The sequence below is a fragment of the Scyliorhinus torazame genome, chromosome 10 (genome assembly GCF_047496885.1).
Source record: "Scyliorhinus torazame isolate Kashiwa2021f chromosome 10, sScyTor2.1, whole genome shotgun sequence".
NCBI lineage: Eukaryota > Metazoa > Chordata > Chondrichthyes > Carcharhiniformes > Scyliorhinidae > Scyliorhinus > Scyliorhinus torazame.
Genome location: NC_092716.1, coordinates 60,746,688 through 60,770,415, shown reverse-complemented (window position 1 = coordinate 60,770,415; position 23,728 = coordinate 60,746,688). Strand labels below are relative to the sequence as shown.

Genomic DNA, 23,728 nt, shown 5'->3' with positions numbered 1-23,728 from the left:
GGCAAACGAGAGATTAAACTGAAGTCCTATTCACCTCTTAGGTGGATGAAAGAGATTCCATGGAACTATTTCAAAGAGATGTTATCCCTGGTGTCTTAACCAATATTTATCCCTCCAATTTCTCTCTCTTTAGATTAAGTTAGATGGTATCCATTTGTCTTGGGAGACGATAGACTGCACTCAGGGTTTATGTCACTCCAGGTAGTGTCTTCATTATCTAGTCATGCTACATTTTGCAATGATATCACAGTGGGGTATGTTGAAGACGCAGGCCCGGAGGACTATCACAGCCAGAGGCTGAACCTGTCCTGTATCAAGCACCACATCCTGACCAACTAAGTTAGCTGGCCCAGTCACCCCTCAATAGGCATCACAAAAATAGATTATCTGGTCATTATCATGTTGCTGTTTGCGGGAGCTTGCCACGTGGCGATTGGCTACTGCACTTCCTATATTATAACAACACCTATATTTCTAAGTATTCTATTGACTGTGAAGCACTTTGGGATGTCGTGTGGTCATGCATGGTGCTATATAAATGCAATGTTTCCCCGTAAACCAATAAAACTATTCACACCCACTGCATTGGAAGGTCTTTGATCCAATATAATAGTAAGTTAAAACACAAAAGCAGGAGACTCTGCAGACAGGTTTTAGGAATAGAAAGCTATGAAGTAGTGAGGACACAGAAATGGTTTCAAGGAGGATAGTGTGCATAGGTAATTAGATATGAGTTTGCTTCAGTCCAACAAGACTAGTCAAGTAATCTGATGGAGCATTGTGTGTTCATTACTTTTAATTTATTCTATGAGAATAAGCTGTACCACTTGAACAAAGCAAATTTGATCATAATTGCTGCTCGACATATTTACTCACTATGAAATAAAGCAGCTGAACAACTTGTAAATTGCTTTGACAAAGAATCATCCAGACTCGAAATGTTAGCTCCCTTCTCTCTCCACGGATGCTGTCAGACCTGCTGCAGTTGTCCAGTATTTTATGTTTTTGTTGTAAACAGCTTTGCCTGACCAAATGTTTGTTGGCTCTGCTTTCAGGAATGTTGTAGAGGTACGTGAGTGAAAGGCTTGAATGTGTGGTGCAGGTCACAAGGGGATGTTATTGTTACACTCTGTGTTCTGCTATTATGCAGTAGAATTAGGACAGTGTGAAGCAACTCCCATGAAATGAAGATGCTCTGAACACTTATGGCTGTGATTGACAGAAGGTATATACAACAGATGTGAATTTATAACAATCCATCTCTGGTTAGTTTATAGAATCGATAGTGGAATGATTTTTAGATCTTATTCATGTATTTGTTTCACACTCAAAACTATCACGATGGGTGGGTCTTCTCTCCCTCGAAATCTGTCTCTGTCTTTCTGATAATGGAGTGAGTCAGGAAGTCGAACAGAAATCTTTGTGACTGCATTTAGCTTACCAGATAAATCACAAGCACCCTGCGACCTGCGACCTCCTAAACAGTAGGATAAATATTGTGTTAGAATACGGTCCAGCAATAATCTATGGTTTAGGGAAGGTAACAAAGAGGCAATCGCAATATACAATAAAGCAGACTGCAATAATTTACTCTCTGCTTGAACATGGAAGATAACATAAAGATGCAGCATTCACTAACGTTCTTATTAATCTTGGAACTGTGCTAACGTTTCTTAACAATAACCTTAATAATAATCTTTATTGTCACAAGTAGGCTTACATTAACACTGCAATAAAGTTACTGTGAAAATCCGCTAGTCGCCACATTCCGGCACCGATCGGGTACACCGAGGGAGAATTCAGAATGTCTAAATTACCTAACAGCACGTCTTTCGGTACTTGTGGGAAGAAACCGGAGCACCTGGAGGAAACCCATGCAGACGCAGGGAGAACGTGCAGACTCCGCACAGACAGTGACCCAAGCGGGAATCGAACTTGGGATCCTGGCACTGTGCTACCGTGCCACCCATATACATGGGTAAAACCAAATTACTGTGGATGTTGGAATCTGAAACTAAAAAAGAAAATACTGGACTATCTCAGCAGGTCTGACAGCATCTGTGGAGAGAGAAGGGAACTAACGTTTCGAGTCTGTATGACTCTTTGTCAAACTTTATATGGGGTTGTTTGTCTTTACCCATGTCTTTCTCTTGGCCTCCGGAGGGCTGATAAACTGAGAGCATAAGATATTTCCCAGTAATTTCTGAAGTTGGCCTACAAAAAGAAAAGGGAATTTAAATTTGTATAGTATCTTTCACAACCTCATAGAGGACCTCACAGCCAATTAAGTACTTCTGAAGTATAGTCATTATTGTAATGTAGAAAACAAGGCAGCCAATTTGCAAACAGCAATGGGATAATGACAAGATAATACTTTGTTTTAGTGATATTTAAGAGGCATAAATGCTGGCTTGTTCAGCAGCGAGAACTCTCCTGTTCCTCTTCCAAAGGAAAAGCATATATCTTAACTTGCACCAACTCCCATTCAGCCTTGCCTCAAGTGTTGACTGACCTACAATGGCTCCTGGTTGGGCATACCTTGATTGTAAAATTCTCGTGTTTGTTTACAAATCCCACCATGACTCAACTCCTCAATATCTCTGTAACCTCCCCCAGTCCTACGAGCCCCCAGGGTCTCTGCGTTCCTGCAATTTCAGCCTGTTGCACATGTTCAATTTTCATTGTTCGTACATTGCACCTTCAGCTCCAAGGCCCTTAGTTTCAGAATTCAATCCCCAAACCTCTCCACTTTGGGCGACTAGGGGCTTTTCACAGTAACTTCATTTGAAGCCTACTTGTGACAATAAGCGATTTTCATTTCACCTCTCTCTTCCCCTTGAGGATGATCCTTAAGATCCACCTCTTCAACCAAGCCATTTGCCTTAATATCTCCTGTTCATAGAATCATAAAATTAAAGTGCCATTCGGTCCATCGAGTCTGCACCGGCCCTCAGAAAGAGCACCCTACCCAAGCCCACACCTCCACCCTATCCCCGTAATCCAGTAATCCCACCAAACCATTTTGGATACTATTAACATTTAACATGGCCAATCCACCTAACCTGCACATCTTTGGACTGTGGGAGGAAACCGGAGCACCCGGAGGAAACCCACGCAGACACAGGGAGAACGTAACCCAAGCCGGGAATCGAACCTGTGACCCTGGAGCTGTGAATCAACTGTGCTAACCACTGTGCTCCCGTGCTGCCCTTTTTAAAATGTATTTTTTCCTGTTACCGCATCATGTCAAACTTTGCAACATTTTACCACAATAAAATGGGGTGGCATGGTGGCACAGTAGTTAGCACTGCTGCCTCACATCTCCAGGGACCCGGGTTCAATTCCGGCCTTGGGAAATTGTGTGGAGTTTGCATTCCCTCCCCGTGTCTGTGTGGGTTGCTCCGGTTTCCACCCACAGTCCAAAGATATGCAGGTTGTGGTGTCACTGGGTTATGGGGATAGAGTGGAGGCGTGGACTTAAGTAGGATGCTCTTTCCAAGGGCGGTGCAGACTCGATGGGCCGAATGGCCTCCTTCTGCACTGTAAATTCTATGATTCTATGTAAATCTTGACTGCTTTTGTTGTTGAAAGCAAAATTGCATCTTTCAAAATCAAAGCTCCCAATCCAGCATATAGTCAAAGAAACATTACAGAATTTCATGGATTCCCCATAGAATATGAGAAGATAGAAAGGACACAGCACAACAAGAGGTCATTTAGTCCATTGAGGTTGTGCCTTCCCTCTGCATGGGCAACTCAGCTAGTTCTCCTGCCCTTTTCCCATTACCTTATGCAATTTTATTTTTATTTTCAAGCACTTATCCAATTCCTTTTTGAAACATAAGATTGTACTCTGCCTCCACAAGGCTCTCAGGCTGTGCACTCCAGATCCTAATTGTGTAGAAAGGTCTTTCCTTATGTTACCTTTGGTCCTTTTGCCGTTTTGTACATCAGTCTCCTGGTGAAACAACCAGTAGCAACATGAGGAAAAATATTTTTAAGTTGTGAGTAGGGCCTGGAAGAGGGTGTGAGACTAAAAAGCTCTTTCGTCAGACAAAGCCAGCTGCTATCAGGAAATATTTCTGAGTATAAGAATTGGCAAGTCATGTTGCAGCTGTATAGAACCTTAATTAGGCCACACTTGGAGTATAGTGTTCAATTCTGGTCGCCACACTACCAGAAGGATGTGGAGGCTTTAGAGAGGGTGCAGAAGAGATTTACCAGAATGTTGCCTGGTATGGAGGGCATTAGCTATGAGGAGCGGTTGAATAAACTCGATTTGTTCTCACTGGAACGAAGGAGGTTGAGGGGCGACCTGATAGAGGTCTACAAAATTATGAGGGGCATAGACAGAGTGGATAGTCAGAGGCTTCTCCCCGGGGTAGATGGGTCAATTACTAGGGGGCATAGATTTAAGGTGAGAGGGGCAAGGTTTAGAGTAGATGTACGAGGCAAGTTTTTTACACAGAGGGTAATGGGTGCCTGGAACTCGCTACCGGAGGAGGTGGTGGAAGCAGGGACGACAGTGACATTTAAGGGGCATCTTGACAAATACATGAATAGGATGGGAATAGAGGGATACGGACCCAGGAAGAGTAGAAGATTGTAGTTTAGTCGGGCAGCATGGTCGGCACGGGCTTGGAGGGCCGAAGGGCCTGTTCCCGTGCTGTACATTTCTTTGTTCTTTGTTCTTGTTCTATATCAACAAAAATGCCTTTGGAATTATTCACTATTAATGTTCACCAATCTCATCCCAGACAGCTCGAGTTGGCATTTCAGGTTGGGCCCGGAAAATGCAATTAAGACCATTTCCCAACTTCGGAAATCCAAGCCTGTCACTTCTGCTCATACCCATCATATTTTTATCTCTTGGAGTGTGGGTGGAGAGGGTTTAGGCTTCCCGACTCCTGAAGCAATGTCAAAAAAGCACAGAAGGCCCGGCTCAATTCACTGTGGCATTGGATCAGCTCTGCACATTGTTCTTTGGCCCCATAACCCTTACCATTCACCCCTCACTCCTCATACACCCACATGACTGCTCCATGTCCTCTCATATTCCCTATGCTCCTCCAGGCACTCTTATATTCCCCATGCTGCCCCTTCAATGCCTTCTTATATTTCTCATGGCTCCTATACCCTCTATATGTCCTCCATAGCCTACATTGGTGCAGCACGGTGACACAGTGTTCAGCACTGCTGCCTCACATGCCAGGGGCCCAGGTTTGATTCCAGCCTTGGTTGACTGTCTGTGTGGAGATTGCACGTTCTCCTGACATATATAGTCCTTTCAATTTTGAAACTGAACCAAGCATTCAGAATGGGTTTAGTTGTCAAACCAAACCATTATGGTGCCAAACAATGAAACCGATTTAAACTTCAGCTACATTTTTTCATAAGCTACAACAGATGTCCTGTCAATCAAAGCAGTCCTGGAGCAAGTGACTTTTTTTTCTCCAAGTGAAAGCTGGAGACCCATTTTTGTTTAGTGCAGTGGACATTTAAATCACTTCAGATGATGACACTAGCTTTCCCAAATGCTGTTTTCTTCGGTTTCAAATGTACAATAGGACCTTTCCAAATGGGAAGTACTCTTCTAATGCATCTCAACACTTGGGTATTGCTAGTCAATGTAATGGTCAATTTAACATTGTGTGATAGAGCCTAATGATCAATTATTGCAGTAAACACACATATAACTTATAATGCACTATCTACTAATAATATCTGAAGCTGTAAATCCATTTTACACTTGGGTGTCAGAATGTTGCTGATGGCAGCACGGTGGCGCAGTCGTTAGCATTGCTGCCTCACGGCGCCGAGGTCCCAGGTTCGATCCCGGCTCTGGGTCACTGTCCGTGTGGAGTTTGCACATTCTCCCCGTGTTTGTGTGGGTTTCGTCCCCACAACCCAAAGATGTGCTGGGTAGGTGGATTGGCCACTCTAAATTGCCCCTTTTTAAAAAAACAAATATATTTATTACAGTTTTTTAACACAATTTTTCTCCCTTACAAACAATGACTCCCCCCCCCCCCCCCCCCCGTAACAAAATAACAAGGAATCGTACAGAGCAAGATATATACATGGCAAAATGATATGCTTACATAGATTTGTACACTGGCTCTCTCCCGCACATGCCCGTTTCCCCAACCCTTCATGTTATCTCTTGCTCATCCACCCTCCCAGGCAATCCCCCATCCCCCCCCCTCCCAGGACGTTCCCCCCCCCCCCCTAGGTTGCTGCTGCTGACCGACCTTTCTCTAACGCTCCGCGAGATAGTCTAGGAACGGTTGCCATCGCCTGTAGAACCCCTGCGCAGACCCTCTCAAGGCAACCTTAATCCTCTCCAGCTTTATGAACCAGGCCTCCACGCTGGGGGGCTTCGCCTCCTTCCTCATTAGCAAGATCCTTCGCCGGGCTACTAGGGACGCAAAGGCCAGAATGCCGGCCTCTTCTGCCTCCTGCACTCCCGGCTCGTCCACTACTCCAAATATTGCTAGCCCCCAGCTTGGCTTGACCCGGACTTTCACCACCTGAGATATTGCTCCTGCCACTCCTCTCCAGAACCCCTCCAGTGCCGGGCATGACCAAAACATATGGACATGGTTCGCCGGACTTCCTGAGCACCTTCCACATCTGTCCTCTACCCCAAAAAACCTACTCAACCTCGCCCCCGTCAAGTGCGCTCTGTGGACCACCTTAAATTGTATCAGGCTGAGCCTGGCACACGAGGAAGAGGAATTAACCCTACCTAGGGCATCAGCCCACAGACCTTACTCAATCTCCTCCCCTAGCTCCTCCTCCCATTTACCCTTCAGCTCTTCTACCAGCGTTTCCCCCTCTTCTTTCATCTCCTGGTGTATTGCCGACACCTTGCCCTCCCCGACCCATACACCCGCGATCACCCTATCTTGAATTTCTTGTGCCGGGAGCAACGGGAATTCCCTCACCAGTCGCCTCACAAACGCCCTCACCTGCATATATCTAAAGGCATTTCCCCTGGGTATCTCGAACTTCTCCTCCAGTGCCCCTAGGCTCGCAAACGTCCCGTCAATGAACAGGTCCCCCATTCTTCTAATCCCCGCCCGATGCCAGCTCTGGAACCCCCCGTCCATCTTCCCCGGGACAAACCGGTGGTTACCCCTGATCGGGGACCACACCGAGGCTCCCATTGCACCCCTGTGCCGTCTCCACTGGCCCCAGATCCTTAGCGTTGCCGCCACCACCGGGCTCGTGGTGTACCTTGTCGGCGAGAGCGGCAGCGGTGCCGTCACCAACGCCCCCAGGCTCGTTCCTTTACAGGATGCCATCTCATACCCTCGGGGTCCTATTTGCCCACACAAACCCCATTATACTCCTACCTACTCTCTTGAAAAAGGCCTTGGTGATCACGATGGGAAGGCACTGAAACACAAACAGAACCTCGGAAGGACCACCATTTTGACCGACTGCACTCTACCCGCCAACGAGAGCGGCAACATGTCCCATCTTTTGAAGTCCTCCTCCATTTGCTCCACCAACCTCGTCAGATTCAGTTTATGTAGGGCCTCCCAACTCCTGGCTATCTGGATTACCAGATACCGAAAGCTCCCCTCCGCCCTCCTCAGCGGTAGGTCCCCTGTCCCTCTTTCTTGGTCCCCTGCCTGTAATACAAAGAGCTCACTCTTCCCTACATTGAGCTTATAGCCTGAAAACTCCCCAAACTCCCTTAGAGTCTGCATGACGTCCACCAGCCCCTCCATTGGATCCGCCACGTACAGCAACAGGTCATCCGCATATAGCAACACCCGATGCTCTTCTCCCCCTCGGACTACCCCCCTCCATTTATTAGACTCCCTCAATGACATGGCCAAGGGTTCGATTGCCAATGCAAACAACAGGGGGGACAGGGGGCACCCCTGCCTCGTTCCTCGGTACAGCCAAAAGTACTCCGACCTCCGCCGGTTCGTCACTACACTCGCCACCGGGGCTCTGTAAAGGAGCTTAACCCAACTGATAAACCCTCCCCCGAACCCAAACCTACGTGGCACCTCCCAGAGGTACTCCCACTCTACTCGGTCAAAGGTCTTCTCCGCGTCCATAGCTGCCACTATCTCCGCCTCTCCCTCCTCCGATGGCATCATTATCACGTTTAAGAGCCGCCGCACATTAGTGTATAATTGCCTGCCCTTTACGAATCCCGTCTGGTCCTCGTGGATCACCCCCGGGACACAGTCCTCGATCCTCGTGGTCAGCACTTTTGCCAGCAACTTAGCATCCACATTGAGGAGCGAGATCGGCCTGTACGATCCACATTGCAGTGGGTCCTTGTCCCGCTTTAGGATCAAAGAAATTGTCGCTTCCGACATTGTCGTGGGCAGGGTCCCCTCCTCTCTTGCCTCATTAAAGGTCCTCACCAGTAGCGGGGCCAACAGGTCTGCGTACTTCCTGTGGAACTCCACCGGGAATCCATCCGGTCCCGGGGCCTTCCCCACCTGCATGCTCCCCAAACCCTTGCTCAGCTCCTCCAACCCAATTGGTGCCCCCAAACCAGCCACCTCTTGCTCCTCCACCCTCGGGAATCTCAGCTGATCTAGGAATCGTCTCATCCCCTCTTCCCCCACTGGGGGCTGGGATCCGCTTTGTCCCCGGCCGCCGCCATTTTGTTTTTTTTCCCTCGCTTCTCCCGCTGCTCCAATGCTGCTTTTTTGGCCGTTGCACTTCTGGTCCGGTCCATAAAAGTTGGAGGGGGACCTCTCTCTTCCCTTCCCCACGGGTTGTCTTCGAAAAAATTCCGTTGGGGCTCCTCTAACGAGCCCGAAAGTCCGTAAGAGCGGGAGCTGCCGAATCGTGCGGCTTAGCTCTGCATAGCCGCAACCGGAAGTCCTCCTAAATTGCCCCTTAATTGGATAAAATTAATTGGGTACTCTACATTTTTTAAAAAAAAGAATGTTGCTGACATTTCATGGAGTTTCCCCAAAATTCACCAACAGGCAAGCATTTTTTTTTTCTTAATAACTTACAGTACCCAATTATTTTTTTCAATTAAGGGGCAATTTAGCATGGCCAATCCACCTATCCTGCACATCTTTGGATTGTGGGAGTGAGACCCACGCAGACATGGGGAGAATGTGCAAACTCCACACGGACAGTGACCTGGGGCAGGGATCAAACACGGGTCCTCAGTGCCATAGGCAGCAGTGCTAACCACTGTGCCACCATGCCGCCCTACCAACAGGTAAGCATGATGGTTTTTCAGAAGCTTTCCAAAACCCACCTAACCCAATGAAAACACTGGGGGACAGGACAAACAAAATTCCCCTAAGGCTGTAAATGGCAAATGGCATTCTCTGTGTCAGAGAATGTGTGTGTGGGGTCAGAACCTGACCCTAAGCCTCATCTCTTCCTGCAAATGGGAGATTTGTGTAAGCTATTTTCCCAAATGGGAAATTAAAAATTGTGCTCCCAAAGACACTCTTTGCATCAAAAACACGCACTTTTTTTGCAACATGAAAATCCTAGCCTTCGGGCAGAACCCTGTTGATGTTTCAGGGGTCACGGAATGGGGAGCCTCTTTTTGGGAAGGTCTACTGAACCACAGGCAAATCAGGCAGTGGACCCAAGTCCCAGGGTGGAAGCCTCGCCTACTGAGAACTGCTGACTGATCAGATGCCAACGGCTCTTACACTGTCATTGGGGAGGCTGTGATTGCTGCCAGAAGGATTAGAGTCACTAGATTATGGGGTGAGGAAGTTTGCAGGGGGGGTCATGGGAGAGCAGTGCAGGGGCGTTGGCAGAAAGTGCAGGGGTATGGGTCTCAGCACCCCCTCATCCTTCCCAATTCCCAATCACTTAATCGGGCATAACCTGCCACCCCTCCACCCCAAACAAGGAAGTGACAAGCTGGCTATATGACAACAGACCTCCCTGCAGTTGGCTTAATACCAACGACAGCGGGTTGAGGCACTTAAGTGATCATTAATTGGCCACTTAAGGACTTCAGTTGGTGGCGGGGGTGAAAAGTCCGACCATGGGTCTTCCTGCCCAGAACCTAACTCGGGCAGAGGCGGGAAGGCAGTGGGGTTCATGTATGCCACCATCCCGCCTAATTAAATGCCCTACCAGCCTCCCAGCTCTCCACCAGAGAGAGCACGAGATTCCTTTATTTCTGCAAATTGAAATACTGGCATAGTGAAATGCACACTTTTTGGATTCAGTTTTAAATAAATGAGCATCAAAGCTGTTAAACTAGTGACAGCAAATCGATGAGAAAAATATAAATCAAATCTGACAGAGTTACAAGATTTTTTTATTCTTTCATAAGCTGTGGGCATTCCTGGCTAGGCCAACATTTATTGCCCATCCCTAATTGCCTTTAACCTTGGCCAATTCAGAGGGCAGATAAAAATCAACCATATTGCTGTGGGTCTGCGGTCACATGTAGGTTAGACCAGATAAGGGCGGTAGGTTTCCTTTCCAAAAGGGCATTAGTGAAGCAAATGCGTTTTTTGCAACAATTAATGATAATTTCATGATCACCATTACTGAGACTAGCTTTCGATTCCAGATTATTTAATGCAATTTAAATTCTGCCCGCTGCCCTTTTGGGATTTGAACCTGTCTCCCACATCATTACCTTGGGCTTCTGGCTCACTAGCACATCAACATTCTATCTGGAAAGCTATTCTGCATATTAAACACTTTCCATCAGAATAAAAATGCCTTGTCTCACAATATAAAGTAAAATTCTACGTTTACCCTTTCTGTTCCCTTAAGTGTCCTATATACTTCTATAAGATCTTCTCCCAGGCTCCACTCGGCAAAATCCAAATTTCTCCAGTCTTTCCTCATGACCCAGATCATGGGCGCAATTTAAAAGAAATGAACCAGAGTCCCATTTTGGGAATTTTTATCAAGGTGTTTGCCGCTGCTTACAGCACCGAGAACGATCCCGCTTTTAAAAGGGACCTTGCTTTATTTCTGGGCCTTGGCGAGGAACGCCCTGCTGAGGTCGCACTTAGGCTCATTTCCTGCCATAACCAGCTCAGCTCACCAGTGCTGGAAGAGATCAAGGCACCATTTAAAAATGGCGTCCCGATCGTGGCCTCTGGACCCCCCTTCCCTATGCCCAAACTTACCAATTAGGGGGTCCTCGTGCCCCTGCTCTCCACCTCATTAGGGCAGACACCCTGGGCCTGATCCCCCGCATGGGCAAGATGCCACCTGAGCACCTTGGCACTGACAGCCTGGCACTTTGTCAACCATGCCAGTGCCACCTGTGCTCCTTGGCACTGCCAGGGTGGCTGGGTAACATCAGGAGTGCCAGGGCCCCTGGTAACCACCGAGGGCCCCCATTTGCCTGGGAAACCCCCCAAGTATCTGTACACCTGGTCCACATTTGTGGAAACCAGTGCTAAACGGCACCCGCTCGAGGTCTCCGAGGCAAGGCCATAAGGTCCCGCACCTTGGGTAACTCCAGCGCAAACATATATAAGTGAGCGTAACTTCTCACATAAATAATCAAATCTCGTTAGAAGCATAATGAGCTTTGTAAATCTCACAAGTGGCCTCTTGCGAGATTTACTGGCCTCGTCATGCCCCAAGTCGGGCGCAACAAGGCCGTTAGATCATGCCTCATATCTCTGGGAGCACAATGTAATTTGAGAATTGTGCAAGGGCAGCTGTTCTTTATAGAACCCCATGGCTCAATGCAAATAATAAACAGCAAAATGGAACATGGGTGAGAGGTTTCAGGATAGTTTCTGTAAATATCAGATATTTATTTAAATATACACCCAATGTAACCTGTGATGATATATTGTATGCTTCAGATTTATTTCATCGTTGCTTGATTCATGGTGAGGCAACACACAATGTCAGGTTATGTTTGGGAAGGAATGTTCTGTCAGAAATAAATATTCCCAAGCAATGTTCCCTGTAAGCTATGCAGCCGAAACGTCCTGTGCAGGTCGCACAAAAGCTGGCCGCTTTAAGTTACTGCCTTTACATGAGGAATGGCGCATTTAAACAATTCGTCCTCAAAATTCAGAGAGTACGTTTCTCCCCAGGTAGTCGCAGCTAGAGGCGATCATAATTCGATGCAATCGATGTTCCATCTCAACATTTCTTCGCTTTCTGTGCCCATGAACAAAGATTGGTAATGCTGCTCAACATGTGGATACCTCCATTGTTTATATTGCCGTTCAAACTGAGAGCAAGAAATGGCTGGTGTGTTTCAGTATTGATCAGAAATGACTGATGTGTTTTAATATAAATCAGCAAGGTGGATTAGCATTGCACTTTACCGTGTTGCTTCATGCCTTGCGGCTCTCAGTTCCTTTCACAGCCTCGAAGATCCCCATATTCTGGGCCCTGAGGTCACCTGTAATGATCAAGAGCCTTCCAAGTGGGCGCTTCCAGGTCTTTAGAGGATGTAAAAAGGATTCCTTTACTCCACAACAGGCTGGTATTGGATGTCATAGCTAACTGTGGGTGTCTCAACCCGCATGTGTCGCACTGGGACAGCTTCGCAAGAGAGAGGAAACAAGTCTCATTGTTTATGCCTAACCAGTGGGTTTGTCCTTATGCCGCACCAGTTACCTTGACTGCCACCTACGCCTGTGTGTGTCTCTCTCCTGTTGATGGTGAAATGTCACCCGGAAGTGCCCCACTAGTGCACCTTCATAAGAGAGAGAGAAAGAGGGACCACTATTTATCCCTAACCAGTCGCCTCTCTTGAGTGAAGGTGTTCAAAGCGCTCAGATTCCTTTTGTGTCCTCGACTATGGAATTATGTTCTGGCAATTATTGTGACTCAACCAGAGCGGACAGTGAAAGAAAGGTGAGACTACAACAATGGTAAATTTACAAATAAATAATTTATTGAAGAAAATTAGGCCCTCCACAACTCAGACTATAACATGCAAACACCAGTTGTAAAAATACTATGTGAAACAAGAAACTAAATTCTTACTTTTACAGTTTACTTAAGCACACACAAATATATATATACATATCCACTCACCTATCCCAACTTCAACAATCTAACCTAATTGGGAGTTTCTGTGGGCTGAGGGAATAACTCACCTTTCCCAGGAACAATAGCTAAACCGGCACAAATGTCTCTTTGGCTCTTCCTCAAAACTGACTGGTCTGTTTGGCTGCTGAACCTTGATCCTACTGGTCTGTGTAGTCTGGTGTTCGTGACCTTCTGCCTTGTAGACTGATAGAAGCCGTGTAGCCAGAGAAGAGAGAGCGAAGGAAGAGCAAGCCTTTGCCCTGAGTATTCTTAAGGGCAAAAACCTGAATGGAGCTGATTGGCTCCTCCCACAGGTGAGTTCCAGGACAAAGGCCTGCTAATTGCTGGCAGTGTGAAACTGATGTGATCAGTTTCTCCACAAAGGTTCCGTAATGTTTCCGGAGACCGCTGATCCCTTGCAAATGGTTCAAGGGACGTTGGGGACGGGGACAACTTTAATCATTTTCCCATTAGTATAATGCGATTTTGTCTGGCCAGGGCAAAACTCATTTCCAACCCATTGTTTCTCCTGGAGTTAATTCGGGCCGTGCAGATCCTCCTGCATTATATTTTCATTGGCCCTGTCATGACTCATGGCTCTGCTTTGTTCCTATCCGAGATGAGTCTGGGGGTGATGCAGGGGCAGTATATTCTGCTGTCTGCCTGCTTACAGACATTTGGGGCGGGATTCTGCTGCAACTGGCCCGATGGCCCGGCGCCGGCGCCAAGAGCAGCGCGAACCACTCCGTCGTCGGGCCACCCGGAAGTTGCAGAATCCTCTGCACTTCCGGGGGCTATGCCGGCGGCGGAGAGGTTGGCGCCACGCATGCGCAGTTGGCGCATGCGCAGGACCACCTGCGTGGTTCCGCGCATGCGCAGACCGGCCAGCGTGTTCCTGCACATGCGCAGGGGGGTCCTTCTCTGCGCCAGCCATGGCGGAGCCCTACAGAGGCTGGCACGGAGGGAAAGAGTGCCCCCACGGCACAGGCTCGCCCGCAGATCGATGGGCCCCGATCGTGGGCCGGGCCACCGCGGGCCCCCCCCACCCCGAGCCGGATCCCCCCGTGCCCCCCCTTGGACCCCGCTAGACAAGCCAGGTCCCGCCATGATGGACCATGACCATTTCACGCCGGCGGGACTGGCCAGAAAACAACGGCTGCTCAGCCCATCGGGGCCCGGAGAATTGCCGGGGGGGGGGCTCTGCCGACGGCCCCTGACTGGAGCGGCGTAAACCCCGCCCCTGCCCACAGACCGCCGCCGGAGAATACGGCAGCCGGCGGTGGAGCATCGGGGCGGGATTCACGCCGCCCCCTGGGGATTCTCTGACCCGGCGGGGGGGTCGGAGAATCCCGCCCCAGGTTTCTGTTTTCTGTACAGCATTTGTCATTTTAAAATGTGCCATTTCCTTTCCAATTCTTGTCCAGATTTTTTTGCTCAGCTGATGAGTTGCAATAACTTACAAGGACAGGCTCAATGCTCTGGATATGTTGTCTGCCTGGTCAAGACTAGTCATGTGCCTAAACTGATAAATGCCTTTTAGAAATTGTGACAATTAGGGGAGGTGACATGGTCATGCCCCCGAATGATGGCAGCTTGGGCAGAGACATCACTGGTCTGCTGCATCAACCTTTGCCCGGTTTACTTGCGAGAATGACCAAGTCTCTGATGCACATAAGAGAATTAGAATAATGTTACTATTGGACTCTGGGAAATGGGAGATATGGGGATGCAGCCGATAGCGGGGTTCCCAATCTGGCGCAGAATCGAGAATCAAGCTAAAAATGGGATCAGCGCCTAATGCTCCGGTCCCCTGCCGACGGCAGAAAGCTACACAACGCACACTAGTGGGAGAATACAAATGATTCATTTGCGTCCAATTAACAGGCTGGAAGCCCAATTCTCGAGGCCCTCTTGATACTACAGGCATCTCAGCCTGGATTCTCGCGGGCGTGGATTGGTGCAGGTAATTTCAAGCATGGCCCTGATGCGGTGGACCCCTTGGTGGGTCAAAGGGGGCAAGTGTGTAATGTAGGCGCCCCCCAAAGCCCATTGGCGGGACTTCCTCCCCAACACAAATCAAATGGAATATTGTGTTCAGTTCTGGTCACGTCATTAAAGGAAGGATGTGGATGCTTCGGAGAGGGTGCAGAGGAGATTTACCAGGATGCTGCCTGGACTGGAGGGCTTGTCTTATAAAGAAAGGTTGCAGGAGCTAGGAATTTTCTCACTGGAGCAAAGAAGGAAGAGAGGTGACATGATAGAGGTGTACAAGGTGATGAGAGGCATGGATAGAGTGGATAGCCAGAGACTTTTTTCCAGGGCGGAAATAGTTGTCACAAGAGGACATAATTTTAAGGTAATTGGAGGAAAGTATAGGGGAGATGTAAGAGGTAGTAGGTTCTTTACATAGAGAGTGGTGGGTGTGTGGAATGCACTGCCAGCGGAGGTGGTGGAGTCAGAGTCATTTGGGACATATAAGCAACTCTTGGACAGGCACATGACAGCAATAAATTGAAGGGGTGTAGATTAGGTTGATCTTAGATCAGGATAAATGGTCGGCATAACATCATGGGCTGAAGGGCCTGTACTGTGCTGTACTGTTCTATGTTTTAAATCCCGCTCGCCCGACCCACTCCCCCAACCCATATCAAAGAGCGTTAAATGCTTTCTGTTCGTTCCAGTGCTGACTACTTAAAACCGTGAAGGAAGATGAATGGAAAGCACTTAACTCTCTTTGATGTGGTCCAGGAGCAGTCAATCAAAGCTTGATGTTTATAAACATTGTGGTTAGTTTCACAGCTGACTATTTCAAAGTCACTCAAGCTTGAAGGAAATTAATGGAACAATGCTAACCCTGGCTTTGTGCGGAAGCTGTCAATCACAGTCTAGTAAAATCAATATCAAAGACAAATGAATTAAAGGCTTGCCGATCAATGATCCGAGGGGGTTTAAACCCAGCTGACTGGCTTTCTCTTTATAGGAATCAACAGGTGCTGCTTCCTCTGCCTGAGCGAGCATGTATATTGCCCAGGCGAGTGTTAGAGCAGTGATGTTTTCACTGCCTCTGGCTGGACTGCTCTCTAGCTTCCAGACAGGTGTCTCTCTTCTGGGGGGGCTTTCAGACAAGGATCTCCCTTTTGGAGGGGGGGACTATCAGATAGGGATCTCTCTTTTGGAGGGGTCTCTGGTGCCCCTCTTTAATTAGGGGGTATCTCTGGAAAGGGTCTCTTTATTCAGAGGTCTCAGTTTGGGGGGGTGGTGGGGGGTCTGGTGGAGGTGGGGTGGGCAGGTCTTGCATTGTACGGGAGGGTGGCCCTCCAATGGACTTTGGTGACAACTCCCTTAAAGAGTTACTCACTTGGCCCACTGTGAGGTCCACCGTGTCAGATACGTGCTTGTCCAGATCTGCACAAATTCTTGCCCACGTGATTCCCAGAGAATATGGTGCCCGGCCCCTTAATGGCATACAAATGGGTCTTAATGCAAATGGGTTGTTCGCTGCACAAAGCTCGATCCCAACGCCAGCGGGGGACTTTGGGAACGAGCGCTGATCTAGTTTTTCCCCTGGGGCTGGATTCTCTGCCGCATTGGGAACTCTGTTATCAGCGGCCAGTGGCAGAGAATACAGCCCTTTATGTAAGTACAATGATTTGGGGAACGTTTAAATGTTTTTTTTTCCAGAAAAATGCAATCGTTTGTGATTTTAAAAAAGCTTTGAAACTAAAATGTATTATGTCCAAGGTTATATTCAATTATGGGATTGGTATCTGTGTGACCATGAGGACCCTGATGGCAATGTTTAGAATACTGTTTAATATAACTTTATCCTACAACAGAGTTTGAACTGTTGAATACTTGTGCAAGAAAACTGATGCCATTGTCATCACAGTCTATTTTTGTCTCATCTGACAGCTGGTAACAGCCCACTCGATGCATTACCATTTGAGAACATACAATCTCTACCAGTTGCAAATAACTGCATATATGAGTCAACTAATCTTTTGTACTCCCAAGTCCTAAGCCTACAGTTGTGATTGATAAAATATTTTAAAATACATTATTTTATCCGTGTATAAATTTTGATACCCTTAATTAGTACAAGGGCCCGCTTTGTCACTTTCATAAGTGGCATGTTTATCATTAGATTCTGAAGAAAAATATGCTAATCACCCAGAAACATTTCAGTGACGTCAAGGGGCAAAGAAGAATTCAGATCACATCCAACAGGATGGGTTACTTAAAAATCTGTGAGAGGCAACAGTGACAGGAAAGTGTGAAGCTCAGATAGGATGACAGAATTGAATCAGACACGTAGTTCCTTTCCGATATTATAGTTACGCAAAGAGATTGTTCCACAAAATATATCTGGATGAACTGAATGAACTTTTTTATATGAGAAAACCGTACACGAGGGAGGAGGTGATATTCATAAGCTCTGAGCCAATTTATTTTGATCAGCTGTATTATTTCATACTCGATTTTTTAAAACAATGAGTAAGCCAGTTTCCCTAGCCACTTGTTTGGCCAGAATGTACGAAGGGAGTAATCTTGAATCTCAGAATAAAAGTGGGCCTGTTGGCCAAGTGAAGAAGCCGTCTGGTGCAAATCAAAGCAGCATTGCCAATAATCTAAGTACAATGGACAGTAAACTCAACCTTCTGAATGAAAAAGTTGATCAGATCGTCAACTTTCAAGGACAAGTTCTGAAGAAATTGGATGACATGTCTCAAGGAATGGGAGGCTTAGAAAGAAATATTGAAATACTGAAAACGTTACAAGACACTGATGGAGTGGCGGATCAAGCGAAAAGTGATGTTAAATGCTCGCTAAATACTGACTGCCTCAGTCACACTGAGATAAAGCCTTTATTCATGGAACTGTTCAAGTTGGTGACATCTGTACATCAAGATACGGCAGGTCAAAAAGAGAAATTAGATGGCATAGAAAGAAAGATGTCGGCTGTCGATAAAACCATACGCTTTGTGGGCGAAGCCTTCAAAAATTCCCACATAGTACAGTTCATACTTAAAGGAATTGTGCCTTGGAAAAAGGGAAATCTAATAGACTCTTCAGAGGTTAGTCTTACCAACTAAACCAATATTTTAAAACAAGCTAGAGTTACAATAGGATTGTACTTTTAATAATGATCTAACGTGTGCTGCTTGGAATGAAAGTCTATGTTAACAAATACCCATTCATCCACTGTTTGTTGATTTTGAAACAAATTAAAGTATATACCTTACATGTAAAGGCACAGCAGAATCAATTTGACTTTGTTCAGTTGTGTAAAATGGGACCGGTTTTAGACCATTGTATAAAATGAAAATTACCCTCATAATGTCTACAGTCTACGTGTATTAATGTTTCATTTCTCCAACATACATGCAACAGCTGAAGAACGTTTCTTGCATGAAATGAAATGCTGTTACCCACACTGTAGTATGAAAGGTTTTTGCAATAAAATTCATTTTGTGAATGTCCAATTTATGTCTTCTATGGATCCCTGCTTAATTCTGCAGTCTCCTGTTGATTACAGAAGTGGAGCTTTGGGATGTAGTCTGCCTCAAAATTCAAGCATTTAAAACAACCCTACTGGAAAAAGACTTTCGAAAGGAAGAACTTTCTTTTGTCAGGCCAAGATCATTTTTGCCTGTTTCTGTGTTAGATATGTTGTTGCAGGTCTACTGTAGGTTTGTGTATTCTAGTTATACCCTTGAATGATGCAACTGCTTGGCGATGGTATTGCAATAAATATGACTATTTTCTTAGTTAATTTTATTGCTCATTTAAAATATTTCTGAGTTCTCTAACAGTTTTTTGGGAAACCTTTCTTTTGGTGTTGTATTGCAATTGAATACTTCAAATACAATGTAACCTCAAAATAACCATCCATTCATAGCTGGTGATATGTTTTGTGCATTGGAAAAGGGGTTGTAATTCCTCTCTATTTGTGTGTGGTGTTAGCATGCGCCATGTGCAGTCAAGAGGGTGGGAATTTAATGGAAACCTGGATCTTTTATTTTACACCAACCTTGTTTTTTTTCCATTGGTGTTATCTGCGGCACAGGAAACTTTGGGACAAGACGAGGCTGTGTCCTTGGAGCCAAAGGAGTTATGATGTGCTCCAATTTTGACCAGGGGGAGAAGGAGGGGTGGAGCGTTGTTGGCAAAGACGGGGCGGGGGGGGGGGGGGGGGGCAGCATTGTTGGCAAAGTTGTGAGCCTTTACCAGCAGGACAAAGTATACTCCAGCATGTACACAGCCATTGGATGTATGATAAAAATGCCCAAACCGCTGATTACATTGCTCGTTTCTTTTTTTGTTGTTTTTGGTTTCTTGACATTGTGTTACTGCTTGTTTCTTTGAAATGGATATTTATTTGATCATTGGTGGAGCCCACTGGTGGCACAGTGGTTAGCACAGCTGTCCCGCAGCACCAGGGTCTGTGTTCGATTCCAAACTTGGGTGACTATGTGGAGTTTGCGTGGCTTTCCTCCGGGTGTTCTGGTTTCCTCCCACAGTCCAAAGAATTGCAGATTAGATGGATTGGCCATGCTAAATTTCCCCTTAGTGCCCAAAAGCTAGGTGGGGTTATGAGTTTAGGGTGGGGGAGTGGGCCTAGGCAGGGTGCTCTTTCAGAGGGTTGGTGCCGACTCGATTGGTTGAATGGCTTCCTTCTGCACAGTAGGGATTCGATGATTCTTCCATGAAAACACCAGGCTGTCCTCTCAATATTAGGAGCCTCCTGTCCCCATCTTAGCACAATGCCACAACAGAAAACGCATAATTAGTAACTTAGCAGCCAGCAAGAAATGAGGATGCCACTTTCAAAATCTTCAAATGTAGATTTACTGCCAATAAAACCATGAACACCTGTTCTCCTGGCATTTAATGTACATTGCGCTGGGAGCAGACTGTCAGCTTGGATGAGGGAAGGGCAGCAAACCCAATGAAGATTCCCCCAGTGTGCTGGCATTATATATAATAGAAAATATGGCCCTACGCTTCCAGAGTGAAATTGTAGCTGCTAAAATGCTGCTGTAGTTCTCATGACATTGGTAGATACCGTGCCCAGTGGTGATAACTCAACCTGTTCACTAACTAAATTGCTTTTCTTTGTGTAGCTATATATACAGTTACAGGTCAATAGATGTGTGGAGGTATAGATTTTCTTTTGGCTAGTTAGTTACAGAAATTAGTCATCCACATCAAATTACTAAGAAACCCACTGTTACAAGTTTAAAGTTGTATTTTCTTAGATATAACTGTGCCCTTTGCTCCTGTTGTGGTTTCAGAAAATTAGGTTTAGGATATGCCAGAACTCCCCAGGCTACACATTATTGGAATCCAGGAATGTTATAATAGTGTTTGCATGTGATTTCAACCAGATATTTATCTGTTTTACACATTACCCTTGAAAATGAATTAAACAAATACATGGTAAGACAAAGCCAGATACAAATAGCAAGTGGACACATAAAGTAACAGCTCGGGATCAGAGTCACTTAATTCAATTAGTCGTTGTTTTCACATAGTACAAAATATACTATGCTTCCTCACACCTGTGGACTATCTTTCCTTACTATTAACTGCCCCTCTGCATGCTAAATGTCTGCACATGACCCAGCACTTGCCCTCACAGCTCCCTGTTGTAAAAGCCTGACTGACCCTGCCTAGATTTTTATCCTGTTTGACTGCCAGGAGCGTCGTCCTGCAAAACAATCATTGCCAAGCAGCTAGGTCCAAAGATCTCCCAATAAAATGAGTGTGAGGTGCTTATCAGTTACCAAAGCAAGTTAATAAAATGTTTAGTCTTTGGGAAATAAATAACATTCTGGATAGTGCATGTAAAAAACAAAAGAGTACATTTAGCTTTAAAAAATGTATAAGTCGCCTTCTGTTCCAAATCCTTTCTTTGGTAACCAGTCAAAAATGATCCAAATAAATTGTTCTGACAACCTGAGCTGTCCTCAGAGTCTGGGTGGTAGGCTAGAAAGGCCCTTACATATGCCCAAGATCTACCAGCTAACTTTATGCATGGAACACTGGTAAGATGTTCAACAAGGCCCATCTTATCTCTTCGAGGTTTGGTTCAAAGGGTAACCTGCAGCTGAGTGGGAAATATCCCAACCTCCAGTGCCATGTCTAACCTTCCAGGATCCATCAGGGAGTCAGGCTGGACAGGCAATTGCCAATGATACCATGAAATGCTGCAATCTTGTGTTATGGGCCAGGGTTTAGAGAACCCCAAAGTGTATCATGGAGTTCACCTGACCCACAACTTTTAATAGATTGTGGTATGGGGAGCACACGGCCCACTCGACAGGCATGGGTCAGCAGAAATGGAAAAGTATTTTTAAAGCAAAACAATATTTATTCTATGAACTCAAGTTAACCTTTTTGAAACATACAGTGAACATCTTAGCAACCATCAATTCAAATACAACCCCCAAAGAATACAACACTTTAAGCTTTCCTTTTAACATCCATAAGACTTAAAACACCTTTTAGCAGAAGCACATCAGGTTAAAGTCACTACTGTTATTAGTTTTAAATCACCAGGATCGATTTACATTCTTTAGGTTACAGAGAGAGACTCTAATACACCTTCTGGCTGTGACTGCAGCTATCCAGCTCTGAAAACAAAACTAAAACGCACCCTGCAGCAAACAGCCAAAAACAAAAGTAATAAGCTGACTGACAGCCCAGCTCAACCCACACTCTGACATCACTGCAGTAATAAACACCCATTTCTTAAAGGTACTCTCACTACAGATAATTATATACCCACCCATTTATAAACACCCATTTCTTAAAGATACTCTCACATGACACTTGCCAGGCTCTAATATCAGATCAGTGAGTTCACCAGAGGGTTTTTTACAATCTGCCATAGGTGTGTTAGTCATTGAGGAGCCAACCTTAGCATAAAGAGAATACATTTACTGTTTTTTACATAGAACAAAAACATCAGTAATCTACTGATAATGAAGTCAAAAGCTTGATATTAAGCACTGCCCCGATGAAAGGCCCTGCCCAGATTTGTTTTTCTCTTTCAAATACTAACTGACCTGTGCAGTTATGATTTTTTGTTTTATTTATAATCATAAAGCCTTGGGTAGGTTGAGAATGTGGAGAATGAATGTAGCACTCAATTCATATTTTCAATGGTGAGGTGCCTGGGGATATAAAACAGGCAATAATCCGTAGTTTACCTAATTTAGGAATGCACTAGCATCTAAACTGACACTGTAATTCATAATGACTTACAAATGGCAAAAGCATTTTACAAAGAAGAAAGTCATTCATTGTTGAAGTATAATAGATTGGGAACTGCCTTTGAAGCCAGTTCACAGTGAAATATAACAGTTTGTCCAGCTGTTTTCAAGCAGATTCAACACTGGATTGGTCATGGATTACATCAATCAACGAGGTTGTGTATGTTCCCAAATGCTGGGCGTATATTTTCAAATTGCAGAATAAAAGATTGAATGTCCTTTGTGACCTGATCGCTGAATGCAATTATAAGTTATTCTCTGGAAAAGAAAATTTACAGAGACTAGGGGTGAGATTCTCCGACCCCTCGCCGGGTCGGAGAATCGCCGGGGGCTGGCGTGAATCCCGTCCCTGCCGGCTGCCGAATTCTCCGGCACCGGATATTCGGCGGGGGCGGGAATCGCGCCGCGCCGGTTGGCGGCCTGCCCCTCCCGCGATTCTCCAGCCCGGATGGGCCGAAGTCTCGCCGCTAAAATGCCTGTCCCGCTGCCGTAGATTAAACCACCTACCTTACCGGCGGGACAAGGCGGCGTGGGTGGGCTCCGGGGTCCTGGGGGGGGGGGGGCGCGGGGCGATCTGGCCCTGGGGGGTGCCCCCACAGTGGCCTGGCCTGCGATCGGGGCCCACCGATCTGCGGGCAGGCCTGTGCCATGGGGGCACTCTTTCCCTTCCGCCTTCGCCACGGTCTCCACCATGGCGGAGGCGGAAGAGACTCCCTCCACTGCGCATGCGCGGGAATGCCGTCAGCGGCCGCTAACGCTCCCGCGCATGCGCCGCCCGGAGATGTCATTTCCGCGCCAGCTGGTGGGGCACCAAAGGCCTTTTCCGCCAGCTGGCGGGGCGGAAATACGTCCGGCGCGGGCCTAGCCCCTTAAGGTCGGGGCTCGGCCCCCAAAGATGCGGAGCATTCAGCACCTTTGGGGCGGCGCGATGCCCGACTGATTTGTGCCGTTTTGGGCGTCAGTCGGCGGACATCGCGCCGATACCGGAGAATTTCGCCCTAGATCAGAGAATGCTGGAAAATCTCTGCAGGTCTGGCAGCATCTGTAGGGAGAGAGAAACAGTTAACGTTTCGAGTCCATTTGGCTCTTCATCGGAATTACAGACAGCTGTGCTTCTATATAATGCCAGTTGGTTTTGCCAGGCAAGCAAACCAGGAACACAATGGTGTTCTCCAAATTTCTAGGACTCTTAATAAGTAGTGACAAGCTTGTTATTGCTGCAAATTCACTGCCCATATTCAATCTGCAAATGCCTCACGTTAATAAATACACTATAGAGGAGTATTCAAAAACTGAATATTGCTGAAAAGAGAGGCATGTTACTGAAACTATTGTACATACGTCCATAAGAAAATTCAACGTATTATCTTAGTGGACCACATGTCATGCAGCTTTATTGTTACATTAATGTTCCCGTTAAGTTGTACACATTTCAGTTCGCTGACAGTGCCGAATCT

At 46.4% G+C, this 23,728-nt stretch overlaps 1 protein-coding gene across 3 annotated transcripts in view; it reads left to right on the top strand.

Moving 5' to 3' along the window:
* mylk3 (myosin light chain kinase 3) overlaps positions 1-23,728 on the top strand; it is a 125,752-nt gene that overhangs the window by 36,510 nt on the left and 65,514 nt on the right. The window contains exon 1 of one of the 3 annotated variants that reach the window (XM_072518178.1): positions 17,252-18,068. The exons of 1 other annotated variant lie outside the window; for it this stretch is intronic. In XM_072518178.1, the coding sequence (XP_072374279.1) occupies positions 17,484-18,068 (585 nt within the window). In that variant the 5' untranslated portion in view covers positions 17,252-17,483. Of the gene's footprint in view, positions 1-17,251; positions 18,069-23,728 lie in introns of those variants that run through there. One more of the 3 variants, XM_072518177.1, reaches the window with a different exon arrangement.